Raw genomic sequence first — 20,392 nt, forward strand, 5'->3', positions numbered from 1 at the left:
GCAGAAAGTCCCACCTCAATCCCCCCACTTTCCCTGCAGTGTGACCACCAGGTGCTGTTGGGCATCTGTCCTTGTTTTTTCCCTTCCTACCCTCATCCCTGTAATGTCAGAGTTAGCCCCCTCTTCTGCTGATTGTACAATGAATAAGGAAGGATGGGGGCAGATGGGTGGATAGATGGATGATTAAGGAAGGAGCAGATGGAGAGGAACCAGAAAAAGAGAGACCAGAGAAGTAGGAGGAAAACAATGAGCGGTGGCATGGAAGTGAGGAGAGGGGTGAGGCATATCCAGACACAGAAAAGACTGTGGGTGTGGATAGATGACAATGAACATTTAGCTAAAAAGATCTCCAACAAAAGCTGAGGGTCATTGCATCTTCTCACATGGGACTCAGGACATAGGATGGGCCCAAATGGTGAGGTGCTGAGAGGTTGGTTCTGTGAATGCTGAGCTGCTGGGATGACCCTTCCTCTGAAACAAATCAGAGCAGTGGGTGAGGGGAAAGGGAAATGTCATCAACAAGCCAATGTGCTCCTTGACTTGTGGCAGGGGAGGGTATCCATGGGCTGATTTGGGGTTCCGGGGACCTTGCTGACGCCACACTGGGTTTTATCAGGGAAGGATGGAGGAGCTGGGTTTCAGAGCTCTGCCCATTGGCTTGGCCACTAAATCCCAGAGTGGCATGAAGGGAACACTCATGTGGAGCTCTGGAGGCACAGGCCTTTGCTGTGGGATGCTGTGGTCAAGCAATGTGAGGCAGGTGCTGCCTCTAGGTGTCACCATCAGGCCGTGTTGGCGTCAGCTGCAGGAGGAGTAGGAGGAAAGTGTTCCAGAGTTTTGAGGCCCTGGGACTCACCACCAGGCAGAGCAGGGTCTCTGGCGACTGCAGCCTGGAAGAGCCTTCATGGAGCCTCTCCAGACCCTGGAAGTCCTTGGGGCTAGAACGAGTAGGTGCTAGGAGGGAAGGATCCTTCTCTGTAGTCACTCAGCCCTACCTGTTGAAGAGGTTGTTGGGATCCCAAGAGAGGTGAGAGGGTAGGCTGCCACCTTTTCTGGTCTCCCCCAATGTGGGAGTTCTTCTCTGGGGACTGCCCCACACCATTGAATCCTTCCCACCCCCATCTCCACTCCCTTCAGCCAGTCCCCACGGCAAAATCCCCCCACTCCGACCCCCCGCTCCCCCACCCAGAGCATTTCTGGGGTTTACTCCCTTCAGCCCCAAGAATGGTCCAAACCACCTTTATCCTCCTCCACCCCTAAACAACGGCTGCCCTCTCTGATCAACTCTACCCAGCACACAGCAGTCAGAGTGATCTTGGTCAGACCCAGAGCTGACTGCTTCACTCCTCTGCTCCAAACCCTTCCACTGCTCCCCATCACCCTTAGGAGAAAGTGAAGAATCTTCCTCCCCAGGTGTGGGGGCACTACAGTCACACACAGAGGAAGGAGCAAGAAAAGAGAAAGTGGTCTTTGTCTTATCTCGTAAGGCTGGAGTCACCTCTTCCATGGCCCCTGGTCTCCTGGGATATAGCCTAGAACCCTCCACCTTTTGCTTCTGGCTGTGGTTTGTTTGTTTTAATTTATGGCTGCATCCAGTCCTAGTTGTGATCACGTGAGCTCTGAAGTTGTGGCACACGGCGTGTGGGGTCTTAGTTCCCTGACCAGGGATCAAAACTTTGTCCCCTGCATTGGGACAGGACTTAATCACTGACCCACCAGGGAAGTCCACTGGCTATACTTTTAAGGTTGACCACAAATTCTTTTCCACTCCTCCCATCAAGCAGTAAGATCCAATTCTCCTCCTCTTGAATCTGGGTGCCCTTAGCAGCTTGCTTGTAAAGAATAGAATACAACAGAAGTGACACTAAGGACTGACAAAGTCAATGTTCAGCAAAGTCTTGATAATTGGTGAATCTGATAGATTGCTGTGATGGTTTTCTGTATTAACTTGATGGGGCTAAAGGATGACCAGATAACTGATAAAACATTTCTTTTTCATTTTAGTTTTCATTTACTTCTGCCCTGAGGGTATTTCCAGAAGAGATTAGCATTTGAATCAGGAGACTGAATAAAGAAGAGCCTGGACTTCATCCAATCCACTGTGGGCTGGGTTAGAACAAAAACGTGGAAGGAAGAGGAAAGTTGCTCCCTGTTGAGCTGGGACATTGATCTTCTGCCCTTGGGCATCTCAGGCCTTTGGACTCTGATTAGGACTTACATCCTTGGCAACTGTGGTTCATAGACCTTTGAGTTTGGACTGGAACCACGCCACTGGCTTTCCTGAGCCTCCAGTTTGCACACAGCAGATGGTGGGACTTCTTAGCCTCCATTATCACACAAGTCAATCCCTTATCATCTCATAACTGTATGAGGCAAGTATTATAAACCCATTTTACAGATGATAAAACTGAGCTTGGAGTAGTAAAATGATGTCCCCAAAGTCACAAAGTTCGTAAATGCAGAGTTGAATTTCAAAACTCTGCTGGTGGTTTCCAAAGCGTCCTCATAGATTTTGCACAATTGCTAAGAGACCATGCAATTCTGTTGAATATCTACTCATCTGATTTTTTTTTAATGCCCTATCTGTTCCCCAAAAGCCTGGGAGGAAGGAGTAAGTTTTTGGTCCATGGAAGCATTCTAGCAGAAGCTGGGGGAAGTTCATGGCCAGACATGAATTGGATGGACTCAGGGGCCCTTTGCTTGTGCCTGGGGTGGGGCTGTGTAGATATAATACAGGATAGATCTTAAGTACAGCCTTTCCCTGCATCCCCAGGCAGCCTGGCCTATGGGACTGGGTAGGCAAGAGCGGGTGGAAGCTGGGGGTGGGGGCTGGTCTTGAGCAGCAGGAGGGACCAGCAGACCACAGCCTGCCCTGCTTCACCCAACCTGTGGCCCTGGAGAGGTCTTGGATCCCCTCCTCGGGTCTGACACCTCTGACTTAAGGGAGAGTTCAGAACTCATCAGATGAACAGTGAAGCCTGCTCTCTCACCCCAGTACCTGTTAGAATTTATCAAAAAACAAAAAACAGAGGGAGGGAGGGAGAAAAGATTAGGCAACTGTGCAAGGGGGTTTGGACAAAAATGGTCATAACCCGATGTTTCTAAGAAAGAGAAACTGGACACCATGGACATGTTCTTCCTCAACATACTGGACAAAGGGATTCTAGTACATCCATCCTGGTGGACTTTAAAGTGATAGCGAAAGACTAAAGTGATGATGAAAGATCTTTATTATTTGACGGGAAACCACTACATGGAAATACTGTAAATGAGGGGATGGGAAATCAGGTTGCAAAACAGTATGCACAGTAAAACCCCAAGTTGAGATTGTTCCCCCTGGACCTCACACACACCCCCTCCACCCTTCCACCAGCTCCCTTATGACTAACCCCATTGGCCAGGGGCCACCGCGGGGGAGGGGACCGAGACTATATTGGGAAGGGGATGAGATCATCCAAAGACTGGCTGATTTAGAACCGGGTAACTTTTTCCACCCGTGTGGCTCTCAGTGTCTTCTGTGCCGGATCATAAACCTTGGCACCAGCGTACGGGTGGAGGGGGAACACGTTCCCCCTCACGAGGGGCAGAGACGTGGCTGAAGCTGGACAGAGTGCAGGTGCTGGGCTGAAATTGTAATATAATGGCAGAATGGGTCTGGGGGTCCCCAGAACCCAGCTGGGACCCTGCAAGTGCTTTGCTCCCAGCAGATCTGAGTGTTGCTCCCCAGGAGTCTTTGTGAGCAGAAAATGCATTTCATGGGTTCAGGAATATCCCAGAGGTGGAATATCCCTTGTGATGTGTTGAGTTGGGTGCCCCCGGGGCCCAGGTCTAATGCTCTGTTATGTCTTGAGATTCCTATTTGCCAGCTGGGACTTCTGAGAAGACGCCTCCTGTTTCTGGCTAAACCCAGGGAAAACCTTTGTGGGGGTAGCTGTGGAGGGGAGAGGCTGGAGTGGGAAGGGAATTGGGGTCCAACTCCAGCTAAGTAGATACAATGCATGAGTTCAGTTCAGCTCCTATTTGGACCTCAGTGTCCATCTGACTCCCTCAGACCTGTTCTCCAGTTTCTCGGAAACGTAACAGTACATCCCAAAGCTCTGAGCTTCTGTCCAGGCAGTTGTCGCAAGCTGGCTCCACTTCCCCTCTCCAGCTGCCTTTGTCATACCCACCCCCAAGCTGTGTCAGGTGCCATCTGTGCCCCAAATCAGTGTCCATTGTATTGGTTTGTCCGTGTTCATCCAGGGTGACCCTGAGGGCAGGGGCTGGCTCCAGGGAAAATGCTAAAACATGCTGGGTGAAGGAAAGGGAGGGCCCAGGAAGGGATGGGGAGGGGGGTCAGGAGAGGGCCCCTCACTGTTCTGTGTCAGGCCTCTGAGGGACCCCTTGGATCCTCAGGCACCTCACACTCCACAGAAAACAGCAAGAGATTACAGTGTGGGACACCCTGATGTGGGTTTGGCAGGCAAGGAGCAAGAACTGGGCAGAACCGGAATGAGCCGGAGCATCTCTCCTTAGCCTGAGCCCTGGGTGGCAGGGCCAGGAATGGAATTCTCCAGCTGAATGGAGTCTTTCTGGAAAATCCCCATAGGCCCTTGCAGAAACGTGCTTTTATGCCTGACTCCAGTTCCTTCAGAATGGCAGGGAAGGGGCATTTTGGTGGTGAGGCTATGTGCAGGTAAGGCCCTTATCTTCTTTGGATTTTCTTCTACTTCTCTTTTGGCTGCACCGTATAGTACGCAGGATCTTAGTTCCTTGACGGGATCGAATCTGTGCCCCCTGGAATGGAAGCGCGGAGTCCAAATCACTGGACGGCCAGGGAAGTCCCTTCTCTGGATTCTGGAACAATTGAAGTGGAGATTCAAGCATTTATTGAGCACCATCTGTCAGCTTTACAGGGTTCTCTCAACCACCCTGAGGAGCAGAGATCAAGGTCCCCATCGTTTGAGAAGAGCTGATGCCAGGAGATACCAAGTGCCTTGCCCAAGATCACATGGCCAAGTTAGGATTCTAGGCCCACTTATCGAGGGTTGTTGACCTGCTTTTAGCTCCAGTGCCCCTATCCCATTCAGGATTCCCAAAAGGACAGGCTGAAGCTGCCACTTCCAGCTCAGCTTCTCTTGACCAAGCCTGGGCTGGCCCTGTGCCTACCACTCTCAGAATAACCCTCATGGTTCTGGGCATGGATTGCTGGCCATCACCTGGAATCTATTTTTGTCCTTCGGGTAACAAGGAAGTCTCACCTTGTGCAGTAACCACTTGGGGTGAGGGGAAAACATATGACCCCCAACCCCAGCTGACCTTGCTGCCCTGCTAGGAAATGACCCCAGTAGGGAAGGAGGAAGCCTGGCTCAGCCATGCTCCCTTTCTCACCCTACTTAGATACATCCAAGAATCTAGCTTCTTCCTACCTCATCCTTTCTTGACAGTGCACACCCTCCCCCCATCCAACACACACAAAGACCAGGAAGCTGACAAATGGATCATTTGTCCTCATGATCCATTGCCTAATCTTAGGCACCTGAGCAGCCAGAAAATTCTTTCTCGCATCTAATCTGTGGAAACAAGCCCATTTCCTTAGGTGCGAGCCAGAGAGTCTTAGAGTCCAGGTGCAAAGGCTATGTGAGGACCCAGCACCTAAATTTGACTTTCCAGTTCTAGGACCCTGGAATCCTGTGGGGCAGTGGTTGATGACATTTGAGGAGATGACAGAAGCTGTAGGTATACCACAGACACTCTGGAAGGTCAAGTAAACCTTCAGAGGTCATGGACCCCAAAGGACATGTATAGAGGGGTGACCCCTGGGAGTGGGGGCCAGAGATGCTGATAGAGGTACCCCAGAAGACCTAGGGGCTCTTTTCTGCTAAAACCAAGCATGGAGGAGGGAAGAGTTTTATGACCTGAACTTGACAACATAAGATAAATGCACAGAAAAAAGACTCGAAGGAAACTAGATAAAAATGTTACCATAACAACAAAGCCAAGAATGACAACAGCTGTGATGACAATAATAATAGTAGCTATTCCCGTTTTTGAGGGCCAGTTTTGTGCCAGTCCCTGTGCTAAGTAAGGGCTTTGCTGTGTTATCTCAGTTAATCCCCACAACATGCTCTTCCGTCGATGGCCAAGGCCAATGTCCTGTGGGTAAGCATCATAAACAAGGATGGTTTTTGCCAGGTCCATAGCTTCCCTGGAGGTGAACAACTAAGCTCTCAGGCCCAGTACACAGGAGATGCTGTCCTCTCCTTGCCAGCAGAACTGGGCCAGAGAGGGCACGGCTGGCCCCCTCGGGGATGCCTTCCAGGAGCCAGCCAGGCCCACTGAGCTGACCCCAACCCCCACTTGGCCCTCCTCCTTCAGGCGTTGGGGCTCAAAATAGCAGCCGCTCGAGAGCTGACAATCAAAGGGCAGCTAAAAAAAGTCCCCTCAGTCTGGGCTCTGTCGCACACGGCTCGTACGGCCTATTTTGGGGGAGAGGGTGCCGACGTGCCAGTGGAAAATCCACGGGGCGGGAGTCTCCAAGATGGGGAACCCACGTGCCTCCCTCTCCCCCCTCCCCCACTGCCACCAAGCACACTGGCTCATGTGCACAGACACACCCATATTTGCAGCCCTCAGCCCACCTTCCTGATTGTTGGACTTCATCATCCCCACAGCAGCCCTGAAGAGGGTGAGGAAACCACAGCTCAGAGGAAGGGAAAGGACTTACCCAAGGTCACACAGCTGGGAAGTGGGCAGAACAGTGGTCAACCTGGACCCCTGTTGCTCAGAGTACAGTGCTCTCCCTGTAGAGGTGGCCCCTGGCCTATGGCCTCACTGGGGAAACCAACACCTCAACTTCTGGGGCACTTAAAGCTCTGAGGTGGTGCCCTCTGGGGTGGACTGGCTAGGAAGATGACTTGAGGGTCTTAATGACCACACAGGAAGAAATTGCACTGGAAACCCCAGGCTGGTTCTCTTGGAACCTTGCCTGCCTGTAGGAGAGGTAGATGAGCTGGCATAAGGCCTTGTCCGAGTGAACCCACCCCCCTCTCCGTCCCTGTGACCACCTCGCCCGCCCAGCCTAGGCCCCTGGAGCCTGGAAGCCCCTGCCAAGTTTCCAGGGAACGTGTTCGATAAGGGACTGGTGCTCATGACTCGCTCCCACCTAGCCACTATCTCTGACCCCGCTGCCACCAGCAAGTGGGTAAGAATAGTAACAGCCCTGCTGAGTGGGCAGGCACACAGGGACAACACAGCAACGGCTGCAGGCAGGCAGCTCTGGCCCTCCGGTTGAGGACAAGTCTCCAGCTGTCTCTTCCCATCAGGCTTCGCCACCCCCACCCATTGTCCTGACATCCAGCCACACCTTGTGATACAGCGCCAAGCCTCGTCCTCTTCCCCTGCTGCCTCAGTGGTGGAGACCTGCAGGGGAGCACACTGCCTTGTGCAGATCCTGGCCTCGCCCCCCTGTGACAAGAGGACCCCCGCCCTCCTCTGACAAGCTGTATTACCTAGAGCCAGACACTGTCCCTCTCTGGGCCCATAAGCAGAGTAAGGTGGCCCAGCAGCCTCCTGAGGCATAGAAAATGGCCAGCAAGCCCTTTCCTCTTGCTGCTGCTGCTGCTGCTGCTGTTGTTAAGTCGCTTCAGTTGTGTCCGACTCTGTGCGACCCCATAGACGGCAGCCCACCAAGGTCCCCCGTCCCTGGGATTCTCCAGGCAAGAACACTGGAGTGGGTTGCCATTTCCTTCTCCAATGCATGAAAGTGAAAAGTGAAAGTGTGGTCCCTCAGTCATGTCCGACTCTTAGCGACCTCATGGACTGCAGCCTACCAGGCTCCTCCATCCATGGGATTTTCCAGGCAATAGTACTGGAGCGACTTAGCAGCAGCATCAGCAGCAGTACTGAAGTGGGTTGCCATTGCCTTCTCCCTTCTCTTGCTAGGGCCCTTCATTGTCCTGGTACCTACTGTGGGCCTGTCTCCTGAATGCCCCTAGGAACTCTGACCCTTGGACATCTTGGTCAGAGGGGATATGGATGGGGGTATTGGAGTCCCTGGGATAAGGCATATGCTGTGGCTGAGTTCCCTCTATGAGTCTGCCTGTGACATGCCTGTTGTATGCTGAACAGCCACAAGGGTGGCTGCATCACTCTGAGAGAAGAGGCTGTTGTCATGGAATCCAGGGTGAGCGTCACCATGACATTTAAGGCAGGGAGATTTAGGGAGGCTTGCATCCAAGTCCTGAGTCACTGTGGCACCTGGAGGTAATTAAAGGAGATGAGGCTGAGTCCCCCATTCCCCTGGACTGTGGCCCCTGAATCTCTCATAGCCTGACTCACTGAATGGCTCAAACCTGGACCCAGCCCCTCCCCCAGCCTTCTCAGCCCTCCCAGCCCTCTTGCTCTCCTCATCTTCCCTGTTCTCTTGACCCTCAACCCTACCTCCTGCCCTGCCTGCATGTCCCCCATAGATCCAAGGAGTCCCAGAGGGAGGGGCCCAGGGATGCTAGGGAAGGGAAAGAAGAGAAGGGCTGGGGTGGGTTCCTGGCACGCTTTTACCACGGAGACTAGTGTTTAACACACACACACCCACAGACACACTCATGTGCACACAGGCACACATGGACTCCTAAAGGAGTGACTGGGCCGCCATGGGGTCTCCAAGCTCAGTCTCCCGGAACTAGCTCTCAGGTAGGCCTCCCCACCCCTCAGTCCTCTGGGTCCTCACACCTTCCTGAGACCCTCTCATTAGAAACACATTATCCCACAGCAGCAGGACGTTCAGAGATGAGATCAGAGAAAGAACTTCTGCCCTGAGGCCTAAGCTAGTCTTGAGATGAGTCTTGGTGGGTGTGAGTGGGGTTGGAGGAGGGGTTGTCTCTGAAGTCCCAAGACTGTTTTTTTCTTTGTGAGCAAAGGGCCAGACTGACCTCTGGGTCTCTTGCTTCAAGAGCCCTAATCTCTGGGTCTGGAAAAAGTTTAAAAATATCCTCATGTTTACATTCTTTCCAAGCCCGCCTCCCGATGCTCAGTGCTGGGTCCCTTTGATCTGGCCCTGTGCCTCTGGAAGGGGCCTGGGAGAGGGAGACCATGAGCTCCCCACCAGGGTGGACCCCACAACTCTCTCTAGACTAGTCCGAACCCCGTGAGAACCCTCAGCAGCCCCCAGAGAGAGCCTTGGAGCTGGCGAGGAGCCAAGGCTGGAAGGGATGTCTGGCCCAGGGTCACCCAGCAGGGCCTCATGGGAGCAGGAGTTGGGGTCCTTCTCCATACTCCCTCCCAAAAGCCTGGGCCTCACAGGGGCCTTGGGGAGGGTGTCAGAATCTGTGACTATAGGCGTCTGAGGTGAGCCCCGCCCCAACCCACAGTCTACGGACCAGGGAAAACCATGCTGATAGAGCTCCTGCTATTGCCCGCCACTGTTCTACACACATTTTTTTTTCAGGGATTACCTCGTGTAGTCCTCCCAACAATTCTATTTGAGTGAAACCCATTTTATCGACAAGAACACTGAGGCTCAGAAAAGTAAAGAGATTCCCCTGGGAACACACAGCAGGGAGGAGGCAGAGCACGACTCACGTGTCCTGCCCACACTGAGCCACCAGTTACCCCCATCCCTGCCCCCAACCTTGCCCTTGCAAGGTCCAAGCCCCGCCTGCAGAGTGAGCTCACTGACCTACCACCAAGCCCACAAAAGAGCTCCAGTTTCTTGTTTCTCTCCCTCAGAGAGCCAGGGGAAGCCACGCCCCTCCACCCCTCACTTTCCTCTATAGAAGGAGCTGAGAATGGCAGGAGAAGCTTATGTCTACAGATGCTCAGGAAAATGGAGCCCGTGTCGTTGGGGGTTGTGGACCCTGTTGTCAGCCCCACAGTCAGAAAGTGCTCTGAGGTCTAGAGGCTTGAGACCTCGTATTGGGGCAGATGCCCTCTTGAGCCCTGGTGTCCTGTCATCCACCCATTCCTTTGTGGGGGCTCCACCTACCTGCTTACCAACCCTTATAGTCGTCCACTTATCCACACACCCATCTATCTATCTGCCTGTCTACCCATTCATCTTCGGCCCACCCACCCACCCATCCATTCATCCACTCACCCACCTATCAACCTATCTACCTATCCAGAACAAGGACCCAGAAAGCAGCTAATTCCCGGGGCCCAGCTCAGCTGCTACATGCCCTTGAATGGATGAACTTGGGAAGGCTTCTCCACCTCTTTGGGATTTACTTTTCCAACCTGATAAGAAGTTGGCTGATCCCTAAAGCTCTTCTGGGGGAATCTCGTGGGTGCAGAGACCTGCTGAGGGCTGTGGACACTGCTGGAGAGGTAACACAAACCTTGACCACCCTGCTTCTAAGACTCCCAGTTGCAGCCCTTAATTTTCCTGACCTTCACTGGAAAAATGGGGCCAATAAACCCACCCTCTCACATTGATGGAAAGATTCAATGAGATCTGCTTTCGAAGAGCTTTGTATCTTGAAGGCTTCTGAGTAGGTGCAGGCCAAGCAGAGGATCCTAGGAGATGGGCAGGAAGCTCTGCTTGGACCGAATTAGTCAGCAGAGCCTCCCTTGAGGTGGGGGAGGGAGGGATGACGTGGGCCCAGAGCGGCTAGGATCAGCTTCAGAGTCCATCCTTGGGCTGGGGATCCTGGCTGAGTTTCCCAGGCTCCCCCAAGCCCTCCAGGATGCCTGCCCCATATCTCTTGGCTGTACTTGGCCTCCATCCCACAGAATCTGCCAGGAGTTAGGAGATTATCTCCTAAAAATAGGGCCTGGGCCCCACTGAGATTGTTTTTCTCCTTTCCCTGTGATTTACCATCATCAGCTCAGGGTGCCTGGGACAACGAGTCCCATCCCAGAGACCGCTGGGATGAAGGCATGGGGGGATCATTATGTGTCTGGGGTCAGTCAAAGGGTCAGGGACGAGAGGTCAGTCTGGAGATGGGGTCAGGGCTTAGCACCAGGCCGTGGCTTAATCTCAGGCCAGGGGGAAAGGGTTCTCACCTGGGGCAGGGGCAAGGTGAGCCACGAGGGTTCCTATTCCACCCCAGTGGTGTCCATCTGAGTAATTCTCTGACTTTTTGCAGACTCCTCATCAGCCTGAGTGTAAAACTCAAAGATGCCTTGGGGGCAGAGAGACCCATCCCCAGCCTCACCTCTCCTTTCCAGCAGCATGGGGCCCTCACCATTCCTACCCAGACCCCTCCTGAGACTTTGGGACCTCTGCCCACCCCTGCATGCAGGTGATTCACACATAGGGACGCGAGTGTAACTCACACATGAGTACAGGACATGCACTCACAAGTTGCCTTCCAAGAGCACCTGTGAGTCCATGTCACTCTCAAGGACACCCTCCTCAACCATTGCCTGGACAGTTAACCCATCCAGAGTCTGCAGCCAGTGGTCTCCAAATGCCCAGAGAAATGACCCATTTGTCTCCAGCCTCAAGATCTCACGTCTTTCCCTACACGGGACCCCAGGCTCGTTCCTCAAGCCCTGAGACCCTTTCTGTGCAGCAGGAGATGGGGAAGGGATGAAGGGGCAGATGGACTTGGATGATGCACACGCAAATGGACGCTTGGCATGGGCACATGGTCTCTGAGGACTCATGGCCAGTTCTCTGAGGCTTTATTATTGGACAGACATGAGCCGTCTGAAGTGGTTCCACGGGCACTTGAGTCAGTGTGCAGGCCCCACAGACATGTCCGGGGATGTTGCCTCCCTCCTAGGGCAAGTGAAGGGGCTTCTTGCCTTGCCTCGGCCTCGTGGATCTGGAGTGCTGGGCCGTCTCCCAGTGGATTCAGATGCAGCCAGATGCCAAGTTCCCAGCAGGGGCTGCCTGGACCATTTAAACTGCCACCTTCAGGGGCACACTGTCTACTGGCTGATCCAGGTCCTTCTTCCTCGCCAGGGTCAAGTGGGTGAAGATGAGGATGAGGAAGATGCCTGAGGAGCCAGAGAGGATAGATCACCCCTCAGAAAGGGCAGTAGGACCTGTCTATCCCTGGGGACTCCTTGCTACTGGAATTGATTTAATGAGGAAGCAGTTTCCTAGATAGCATCTCTGAGGCTGAACTGGGAATGACTCTGTGGTTCTGGTGCCTGAAGGAGCATGACTGGCTCATCCGGCCCTCACCAGGTACCCATCCCCTTGAGGCTGCCCCAGAATGCCCCAGCCTCCAAGGTCCCCTTCTCTGGGGAACAGAGAAGGGGATGTCTGGGAGCCAGTGAGTTGTCCCCATGGACCTCTGAGAGGAAGGCACACTGTAGCAATGTCCTAGCACCAGTAAAGAAAACCAGCCAGGAAAAAAAAAATTTAGGGGGCTAAAGAAACAAAGGGGCTGGAAAGGGAGGCTTGAACTAAAGGAATTCGGCTGGGAAGAGTGAGCTCTGCCACACGTTGGCTGTGTAAACTCCGACAAGTTACTTAACCTCTCTGAGCATCAGTGACCTCACCTGGAAAGGTGGGGAAATGCCAGCATCACAAGGTTGTGGGAGGATTCAACTCAATAAACCTGTGCTTGGCTGATACACAGTTAAGGTGTAACAATGTAACAGTAAGTGCTGTTATCAGTGAGAGTGACCTGGACTATGGTAAAGAGGAGGCAAGAGCATAATGATTCCGAGAGTTGGGGGGGTTCTTCTCAGCCCTGGGGGGCACCATGGGAACAGGGGCACTGTTTATCTGGAGGCAGTGGCTCTGACCACCATTGCCCTCCCCAACGCAGGAACCCAGCCTCCGTTACCTATTGCTATCAGGGTGCCCACGAGAATGCCCACCGCCGACAGCTTCGTGGGCATGCCCTTCATGCGGCCCACCTTGCGCATGCACTGCCCCTCCACGTTGCAACGACACACGATCACTGAGGACAGGCAGAGGAAGGTCAGGGCGGTGCGGGAGGGCTCCCAGCTTCTCAGTGCCTTTAGCCCAGCCCAGCTGGCTATTACGTGTGCGTCTGTGCCTGTGTATGTGTCATGGGTGTGGGGGTGGGATGCAAGCTCCTTTGTGCATGTGGCTTCGTGCCCAGACACACATGTGCAGGTGTGCACAGGTATATGCTGTCCACATGAGCCTGCAGACATGTTGCCCAGTCCCTCCCGCTACATCCCAGTGGCTCCCTCAGAAACTGCATGCCCCTGACCTTGGCCGCACCCCAGCCCGGCCTCACCTCGGACCTGGATCTGCCATATCTGGTCATTGTGGCTGACAGCTATGGGGACTACGTGTTCACGAGGCTCCACCCAATGCAGGCCCAAGGTGAGGTAGGCATGGGACCCTGTTGGGACCATAAGCCGCGATCAGAGTCACCAGGCTGCTCCCCCCAGGCCCGGCCCCACCCTCATGGTGAGAGGGTGTCCGGCTTCCGAAAGCCCCGCCCCTGCCTTGGCCGCAGCCTCCCGGCTTTCCGCGGCACACACCATTGAGAGCCCGGAGTCGCCAATCCCGCTGCACGGTGGGGTTGGGACCAAGGGCAAAGCTGAAGGGACCATGTCCACCAGCCCGGTCAGGGTCCTCCCTGGGTCCACTGACAACCACCCCATGGTCCTGGCGGGGTGTGCATAGGTGTCGGGAGGGCACGGGAGCCAGCGTCGGGGTTGGGGCAGGAAGGGCCTTCAGGAAGTGGATCACAAGGGTCGCAGAGGTGCTCAGCGTTGGTTCATCTGCAGAGGAGGCAGTATTGGTGTGGCTCGGCCCCTTGTGGGGGCTGGGGTGAATTCAGGGTCCCTGGGCTGGTCCCCTTCCCCACAGTCCATCTTCTCACCCGGCTGAGCCCCTTTCGTGCCCGTCCTTCCCCTCCACCTCCACCTCTCTATCCCAGCATTTCCACGCTAGTCTCTTCCTCACAATGCCCTTCACCCCCTTCACCATCCAAACACCTGCCAGGCCTTTCTGTGCCTTTTTGGATGGAAAGCTTGCCTCACCCCAACCCCCACCCCGGCCCCCGGAGCCAGGGCCCAACAATGCAGAAATGCCCTGACTACACATGAGCTCACCCCTGCTGTCTGTCTTGCATCACAGGACAGCCCAGCTCAGAGCGGAAACCTGACATCCCGCCCCTGGGCCAGCTCTTCATCCCGTCAACATGGTGTTTGGAGTCCTCCCCACCTGACCTCATCCAAGCTCACCTCCTGGCACGCCTCCCGGGGAGAACCCCTGGCCCTTATCTGCCCCCTCACCTCCCGCCCAGCCCCAAACCCTCTGCTCCCAGTTTGTGTCTAAAGCTGACACCCTAAGAGGCCCCCCCGCAACCGCCCCAGGGCTGCGGTTGGGGGATTACAAGTGTCTGGCGAAGAGGATGGTGGTGGAGCAGAAGCCAGGCATTCTCAGAGAAGGACACTGTACCCAGCCCCTTGTCCCTCCCTCCTGCCTGGGGCGGAGTGGATGCCAGCAAGGGCCCTGGGGAGGAGGCTTGGTCCTGCCCATCTGTCTGTCTGAGGCTCTCTCACCCTCCCAGGGGTCCCCACCATAGGCTGGCCATACCTGCATCCTGGGCCTCTATGAGAACTGTGTACATGTCCCCAGGCTGGGCGCCCTGCAGGGGCCGGGCTGTGTGCACCTCCCCGGAGATCTCCTTGATGCAGAGCCAGCCCTCGGAGTCATTGACCAGGGAGAACCTGAGGCCCAAAGAAAATGGGGAGGGAGGCAGTGACCGTATATGGGGTCTTGCCCAGAGACCTCCAGGGCCATGTGACATGCTCGAGTCCAACATTCCCTCTGTGACTTGAAGGCAGCAGCAGCATCCATGATCTGTCTCCAGCTTAAGGGACTTGGGGTGGGGCAGGGCTTAAATCACAGACACCGAGGCTGAGAAAGGGACCACACTAGAGCCTGTGGGGCTCTAGACTTAATTCCACTATTCCCAGGACAGCCCACAAAAGGCCAAGATGGAGCCAGAGGCCTGGGAACAGCAGTCTGGGTGGGTGGCAGGAAGAGGGCCGGGTATACAGGATGGAATGAGGAGGCATCATCTGAGCTCTCAAGGGGTCCCAGCACCCCTTCTCCCTGCTACCCTGGTGCCCCCAAGAGTCACAACCTGCATATTAGCCAATGGTTTGAGGAAATTTCCAGGTTGTAAATAATGTGAGTTCTCTCTGAGGTCCGGGGGTCATCCCCAAGGAACAGAGGAGGTCCATTCTGGGTAAGGGGCTGGGCTCCTGCTCACCTGAGGGGACTGCTCAGGGGGTCTGAGGGCTGGACAGTCAGCAGGAGGGAGCCGGCAGGGGTGCTGATGGGCACGCTGGCCTCATAGCTCTCCCGGTCCAGCTGAGGAGGCGGCACCACCCTTTCCACCAGCACAGTCACAGTGGCTGTGGCTCCTGGGCCTGGGCCTGGCCCCACCAGCTCTTCCACGTTCCGCACCACCACCACCAACTTGTGGCTCGGAGCTGCCTCATAGCTGAGGTTCTGGAACCAGAGGGACCTGGGTCACTGTGTGGGCCAAGGCATGGCGCCCTCATGCATGAATGTGTGCGTGTATATGCACCCCTTCTCCAGCCTTAGCCCCTTACCTTGAGGAGTCGCAGCTGGACATGAGCGGAGTCTGGCTCCCAGTCCAGGCTGAAGGTCCCCTCTTCATCCCCTGCCTCGATGGCAAAGTCCATGAGGCGGAAGGCAGGCTCGAGGTCAGCATCAGTGGCCGTGAGTGTGGTCACCAGAGTCCCAGGCTCTGCATCCTCAGGGAGACTCACGGGCTCAATCTGGAGAGATGGCGAGGGACCATGAGCCCACCATTACTGCCTTCTGAAGGGGTCCTTCCCTGTGCCCGCTTACCTGGGAAGTGGTGAACTCAGGGGCATGGTCATTGATGTCCGTGATGGTGACTGGTATTTCACAGGTGCTGCTGAGGCCTGAGACAGAGGAGGGCATGTTGGGGAGGCCAGGGTGGGAGCCGAGGGGTCAGGGAACCCCGGTCACCACTGGGGCACTTACCACCATCTGTTCCTCCTAGGTCCATGGCCAGCACCTGAAGCAGGATGTTCTGGCCAGCTTGGAGCTGGGCAGCCCCCAGGGTCACGCTGCCCGAGGTGGAGTCCAGCTCGAAGGCTCTCAGTTCTGCCGGCTCCTCAGGCTCAGGGCTCAGTAGCTGATACACAACATGGGAATTGGGGGAACTGGGGGCATCTGCGTCCTCTGCCGAAATCTTAGCCACCTTGGTGCCTGCGAAGATGACACCCACTTGGCTGGGACCACAGCCAAGCCTGGAGGCCTTACCCCCTACTCTTCTTTGTGTATGTGTGTGGGTTGGGTCAGACGTTGACATAGGGGCCTGGGGCTGGCTGGCGCCATAGCACAGGAGAGTCACATGGCATAGTTCACAGGGACTTTACCACTACCCAACCCCCTAACAGGGCCCATAGCCCACCTGGGGGGCTGAGCTCCGGGATGCTGACTGAGGGGCCTCGTGGGGGGCAGATGGGAGCATTGTCATTCTCATCTGTCACCACCACCTGCAGCTCCAGTGGTGCTGCGTAGTCCTCGCTGTGGGTGTTCTGAGCCCGCACCTGGAGCAGGTACTGTAGTGGGCAGTGGGAGGGCTCCAGGTGAAGACCAGGGTCTTCTCTTCTGGTGGGCCGCTCCAGTTCTTCTGCCTCAGTGCCTGTGGAGGGTGTGACACCCCTAGAAGCCCCCTGACCAGGGACCAAACACCCCTCAGCCTGTCCTGGCTCCCCCTTCATCTCACCTCAGCCTGGGCTTCTCGGTCCAGCTCCTGGGTCACATAGAGTTTCCCCTCTGTGTCCACATCAAAGGGTCCCTGGGGCTGGCTCTCCAGGTGATAATGTACATCCCCCCCATTCCAGTGGACCTGGGAGGGGGGCACAGAATGAGGGTCCCCAGGATGAGGGGCAGGAATAGCCCATGTTATCCCTTATGTTCCAGCTGCTCACGGTTTAGGGAGCCTGTGCCCCAACTGCCACGTGACTCCAGGCAAGCGACTGTCCTTTCGGGAGTCCAGGTAGGGTCCTTTTGTTCAGGGCGGTTGTTGTGGCAACTCTGTGGTGGCCTTGCCCTGGTTCAAGCCTGGATTCTGCCCAAAGTGTCTGAATGACCAGATTGTTTTATTCTCTGCCCTCTGGGACTGAGCCTGACCCCAGGGCATTCCTCGAGGAGGCCTGAGACATTCCTGGCCTAGGTGACAATCCCCATGGCAGCAAGGAGGTAGCAGCTGTTCTGTGAGGAAGCCTGGGGTGAGGTCAGAGCATAGAGCTCAGGGCCTGGTCCTTTAAACACTCATTGCATCATGGAAGCTGATGGGGACGGAGGAGGGGGGAGCATAGTTAGAGGTGGAGCAGGAGTCAAGGTCAAGTTGGGCCCCAGATCCAAACCCCAATCTCCACAAGACTCAGGCCCAGCTGCACCATCCATGGAGTTATTTACTCACCTGGGCAATGTGGTGTGGGTATGGGACTTGGAGATTCTCTGCCAGGTGGACAGGATCTAGGGGCACCCAGGTGTTCTCCACTATAGAGACATCTATGGTGGCTGTGGCCTGGTGGCCTGAGGCCTGGTCACCCATGTCCTTGACCTGTACCAACAGCTGGTAGTACCCCTCCAGAGCCTTTTCTAGGCTGGTGCTCCCTAGAAGGGGAAGGCAGTCAGCTGGTCAGGGGGCCAGGGCATCCTTCTCAGCAAGGAACCAAACAAAGCCAGGTACATGGCAGGTGTTCAGAATATTCTCTTGGCCAAGGGAGCCTGTAGCACCATTGTGAGCACCTAACCTGGACTTGACAGTTTACAGAATCACTTGCACATCTGTCCACACAATGAATGGTTGATGTACTGCATTCGTGGATGGCCAGGATGAGGGGGTACATGGGTGGATATGTAGATGAATGAATGACTGGTTGGATAAATGGACAGTTGACTAGATGGATGGATGGAGGCTTGGGAGGGTAGATAGATGGGGATTTGGACCTGTGGATGGATGGTTGGGTAGATGGACTATATATGTGGGTGGGTGGTAGATGGGTGAATGAGCGAGTTGTATGATTGGCTTCTTTTTCTCTTCCCAATTTGTTTCTTTGGTCTGAACTCCCAGGTTCGGGTCTCTCTTGCCATCCGTCCCAAGGTCTCTCAGCAGTGTTCTGGCCCACAGCCCCTCAGGTCTCTCCTACCCTTGCCTCTTAGGCCCAGGTTTGTAAATGTAGGGTTGAGGCACTTCCAGTCATGTGCATGCTTAGTTGCTCAGTTGTGTCCAACTCTTTGCGACCCCATGGACTGTAGCCCACCAGACTCCTCTGTCTGTGAGATTCTCCAGGCAAGAGTATTGGAGTGAGTTGCAATTCCCTCCTCCAGGGGATCTTCCCAACCCAGGGATCAAACCTGGTCCTCCTGCATTGCAGGTGGATTCTTTACCACTGAACCACCAGGGAAACCCTGCTTCCAGGCACACCATTTCTTAACTCTCCGTGCATGGTCCTGGCTCCACACATGATTTTGCCTTGCTACCCTCTCCAGCTGCAATACTCTTTTATCTCTTGAGCTGCAAACCCATCCTACAGCTCAGATGAAACCCAGCTTTCCCTGTCCCTCCCTTTTCACATTGAGCTCAGGCTCACCCTCAGGGCTCAGAGCCAGAGCGCCCAGCCGAGGCTCCAGCTGGAACATATCTGAAGCAGGCTGGGCTGGGGCCTGGTTCAGGATGTGGAACCGAAGATCCGAGTTGGTTGTGCCTGGCTCATCCCCATCGGAAGCCTCCAGGAAGAAGAAGGGGACACCTGGGAGTATGGAGAGAGTTTACCATTAGGGCCAAAGGCGTAGGGAGAGCCTCCCACGCTTCACCTATCTCTCCCTGGTTCTTCCTTCCATACCCATCATCATATCAGGACTCTGAAGGTGCGCCATGACTCTTCACCCCACTGCACAGATGAGTAAACTGAGGCCTAGAGTAGATGGAACTCACCTGTGGACCTTCAGTTGGGTGGGGGGTGCAGATGAGACAGAAATGGGAGGGGAGCAGTTTGGACCCTGTTGCCCTGTCCCTATGCCATCTCTCTGGCCATCTGTTTCCTCTCTGTTCTCCCATTGGTGCCCACCTGACCTTGCTGTGAGTTCACTGCTTTGGGCACTCACCCGGCCTAGTACCCCGGCTCAGATGAACTTTGTAGGTGGCCTGAGAGAAGTGGGGCACCTGGTCATTCTCATCCTTCACACGCACACGCACAGGCTGCGGGCCCCACAGGACACGTCTGTTCTCGGTCTCCAGGGTGACCTGACAAGAAGGAGTGGTCAGAGCCCCGCCCTCCCCAGGCGACTTCCCCCTCCCCCGGCCCAGCCGTACCTGTAGCTGGTATTCTGCCTGTTCCTCCCGGTCCAGGGCCCTGGTCACCAGCAGGAAGCCAGATTCTGGGTCCACAGCAAAGAGGCCCTCCCCTGCCACTCCTGCATCTCCTGACACCACAATCTGGCCCTCAGTCTCCTCACGGGGCAACAGCAGCTGGTGGGGGAAGAACAGAGGTGAAGGGAGCTGGGGGCGAGTCTGGGGGATGCCCCTTCCACCCAATAGCCCCGTTTTTTAATATGGGGAAACTGAGGCTCAGAGAGGGCTTGTGCTTGCCTGAGGTCACAAAGCCAAGTAAGGAACAGGATGGACATTCAAAGCCAAAGCTCTTCCGCCTGTGTTGGGTGCTCCCTTGTACTCTCTGCCTTACTTCCTGAAGCTTGAAACCCCTCCTCCATCACTTCATCCTTTAATTAACTAATTAATTATTATGTTTTAAAATTTGGGGGCCATGCCGTGCAGCCTCTGGGATTTTTAGCTCCTTGATCAGGGATTGAACCTGGGGCCCCGGCAGTGACAGCACTGGTCCTAACTACTGGACCGCCAGAGAAGTCCCCCTCCTTCCATTTAAAGCTCTACTTTCTTCTGAGATGAAAATCTTACTAGCCATTCACACTATACCACATATTCTCTAGAAAGCCAGAGCAGTGAAGAGAAAGGGAGGCTGGAGGTAGAGGAAGCAGGACCTGGGGGAGGGCAGCCTACCCAGTCAGCTCTCAGACTCACCTTCGTCAAGTACAAAGGGAAATTTCCACCATAGTTTTCCGGGACTTCGACATACAGCTCTGCAGGCTGGGCTCTAGGGAGAGCCTGTGGAGGGATTCTCAACACGTCACCAAACTGTACCTTCCTCCCATGGGTGCTACGACCCAACAAAGAAGGGGAATTTCTACCCCTTCCCTGGGCCTGGTCATACGTTATCCCTCCGCCCCTGGCCTTTGACCTCCTAACCCCATGACAGGCCTAGAGCCACATCCCCCAGACACTACCATCCATAGTCAGTGCAACTGGTCCAGATGGAGTAGGGGGTGAAAGTGCAACCCCCAAGGCCAGGATCTGAGGGCAAGGAGAGGGCCTGACTCACCTGGGGGACTAAGAAGCAAAGTAGCCAGAGCCAGGCAGCGACCATGGTCAGG

General features: G+C 55.1%; 1 protein-coding gene across 1 annotated transcript; it reads right to left on the reverse strand.

Annotated features, from left to right (window-relative positions):
• Nucleotides 1-11,587: 11,587 nt before the first annotated feature.
• CDH16 (cadherin 16) lies at nt 11,588-20,392 on the reverse strand. Its single transcript, XM_019978563.2, has 17 exons — nt 20,341-20,392; nt 19,983-20,066; nt 19,257-19,412; nt 19,049-19,187; nt 18,535-18,693; nt 17,358-17,554; nt 16,659-16,781; nt 16,341-16,491; nt 15,908-16,135; nt 15,749-15,825; nt 15,487-15,675; nt 15,141-15,382; nt 14,459-14,592; nt 13,396-13,638; nt 13,146-13,253; nt 12,723-12,839; nt 11,588-11,922 (listed from the first exon to the last, which is right to left on the reverse strand). Exons 1-17 carry the CDS (start codon nt 20,383-20,385, stop codon nt 11,825-11,827), a joined length of 2,490 nt encoding a protein of 829 aa, XP_019834122.2. The 5' UTR covers nt 20,386-20,392; the 3' UTR covers nt 11,588-11,824.

The sequence above is a fragment of the Bos indicus genome, chromosome 18 (assembly GCF_029378745.1).
Source record: "Bos indicus isolate NIAB-ARS_2022 breed Sahiwal x Tharparkar chromosome 18, NIAB-ARS_B.indTharparkar_mat_pri_1.0, whole genome shotgun sequence".
NCBI classification, from domain to species: domain Eukaryota; kingdom Metazoa; phylum Chordata; class Mammalia; order Artiodactyla; family Bovidae; genus Bos; species Bos indicus.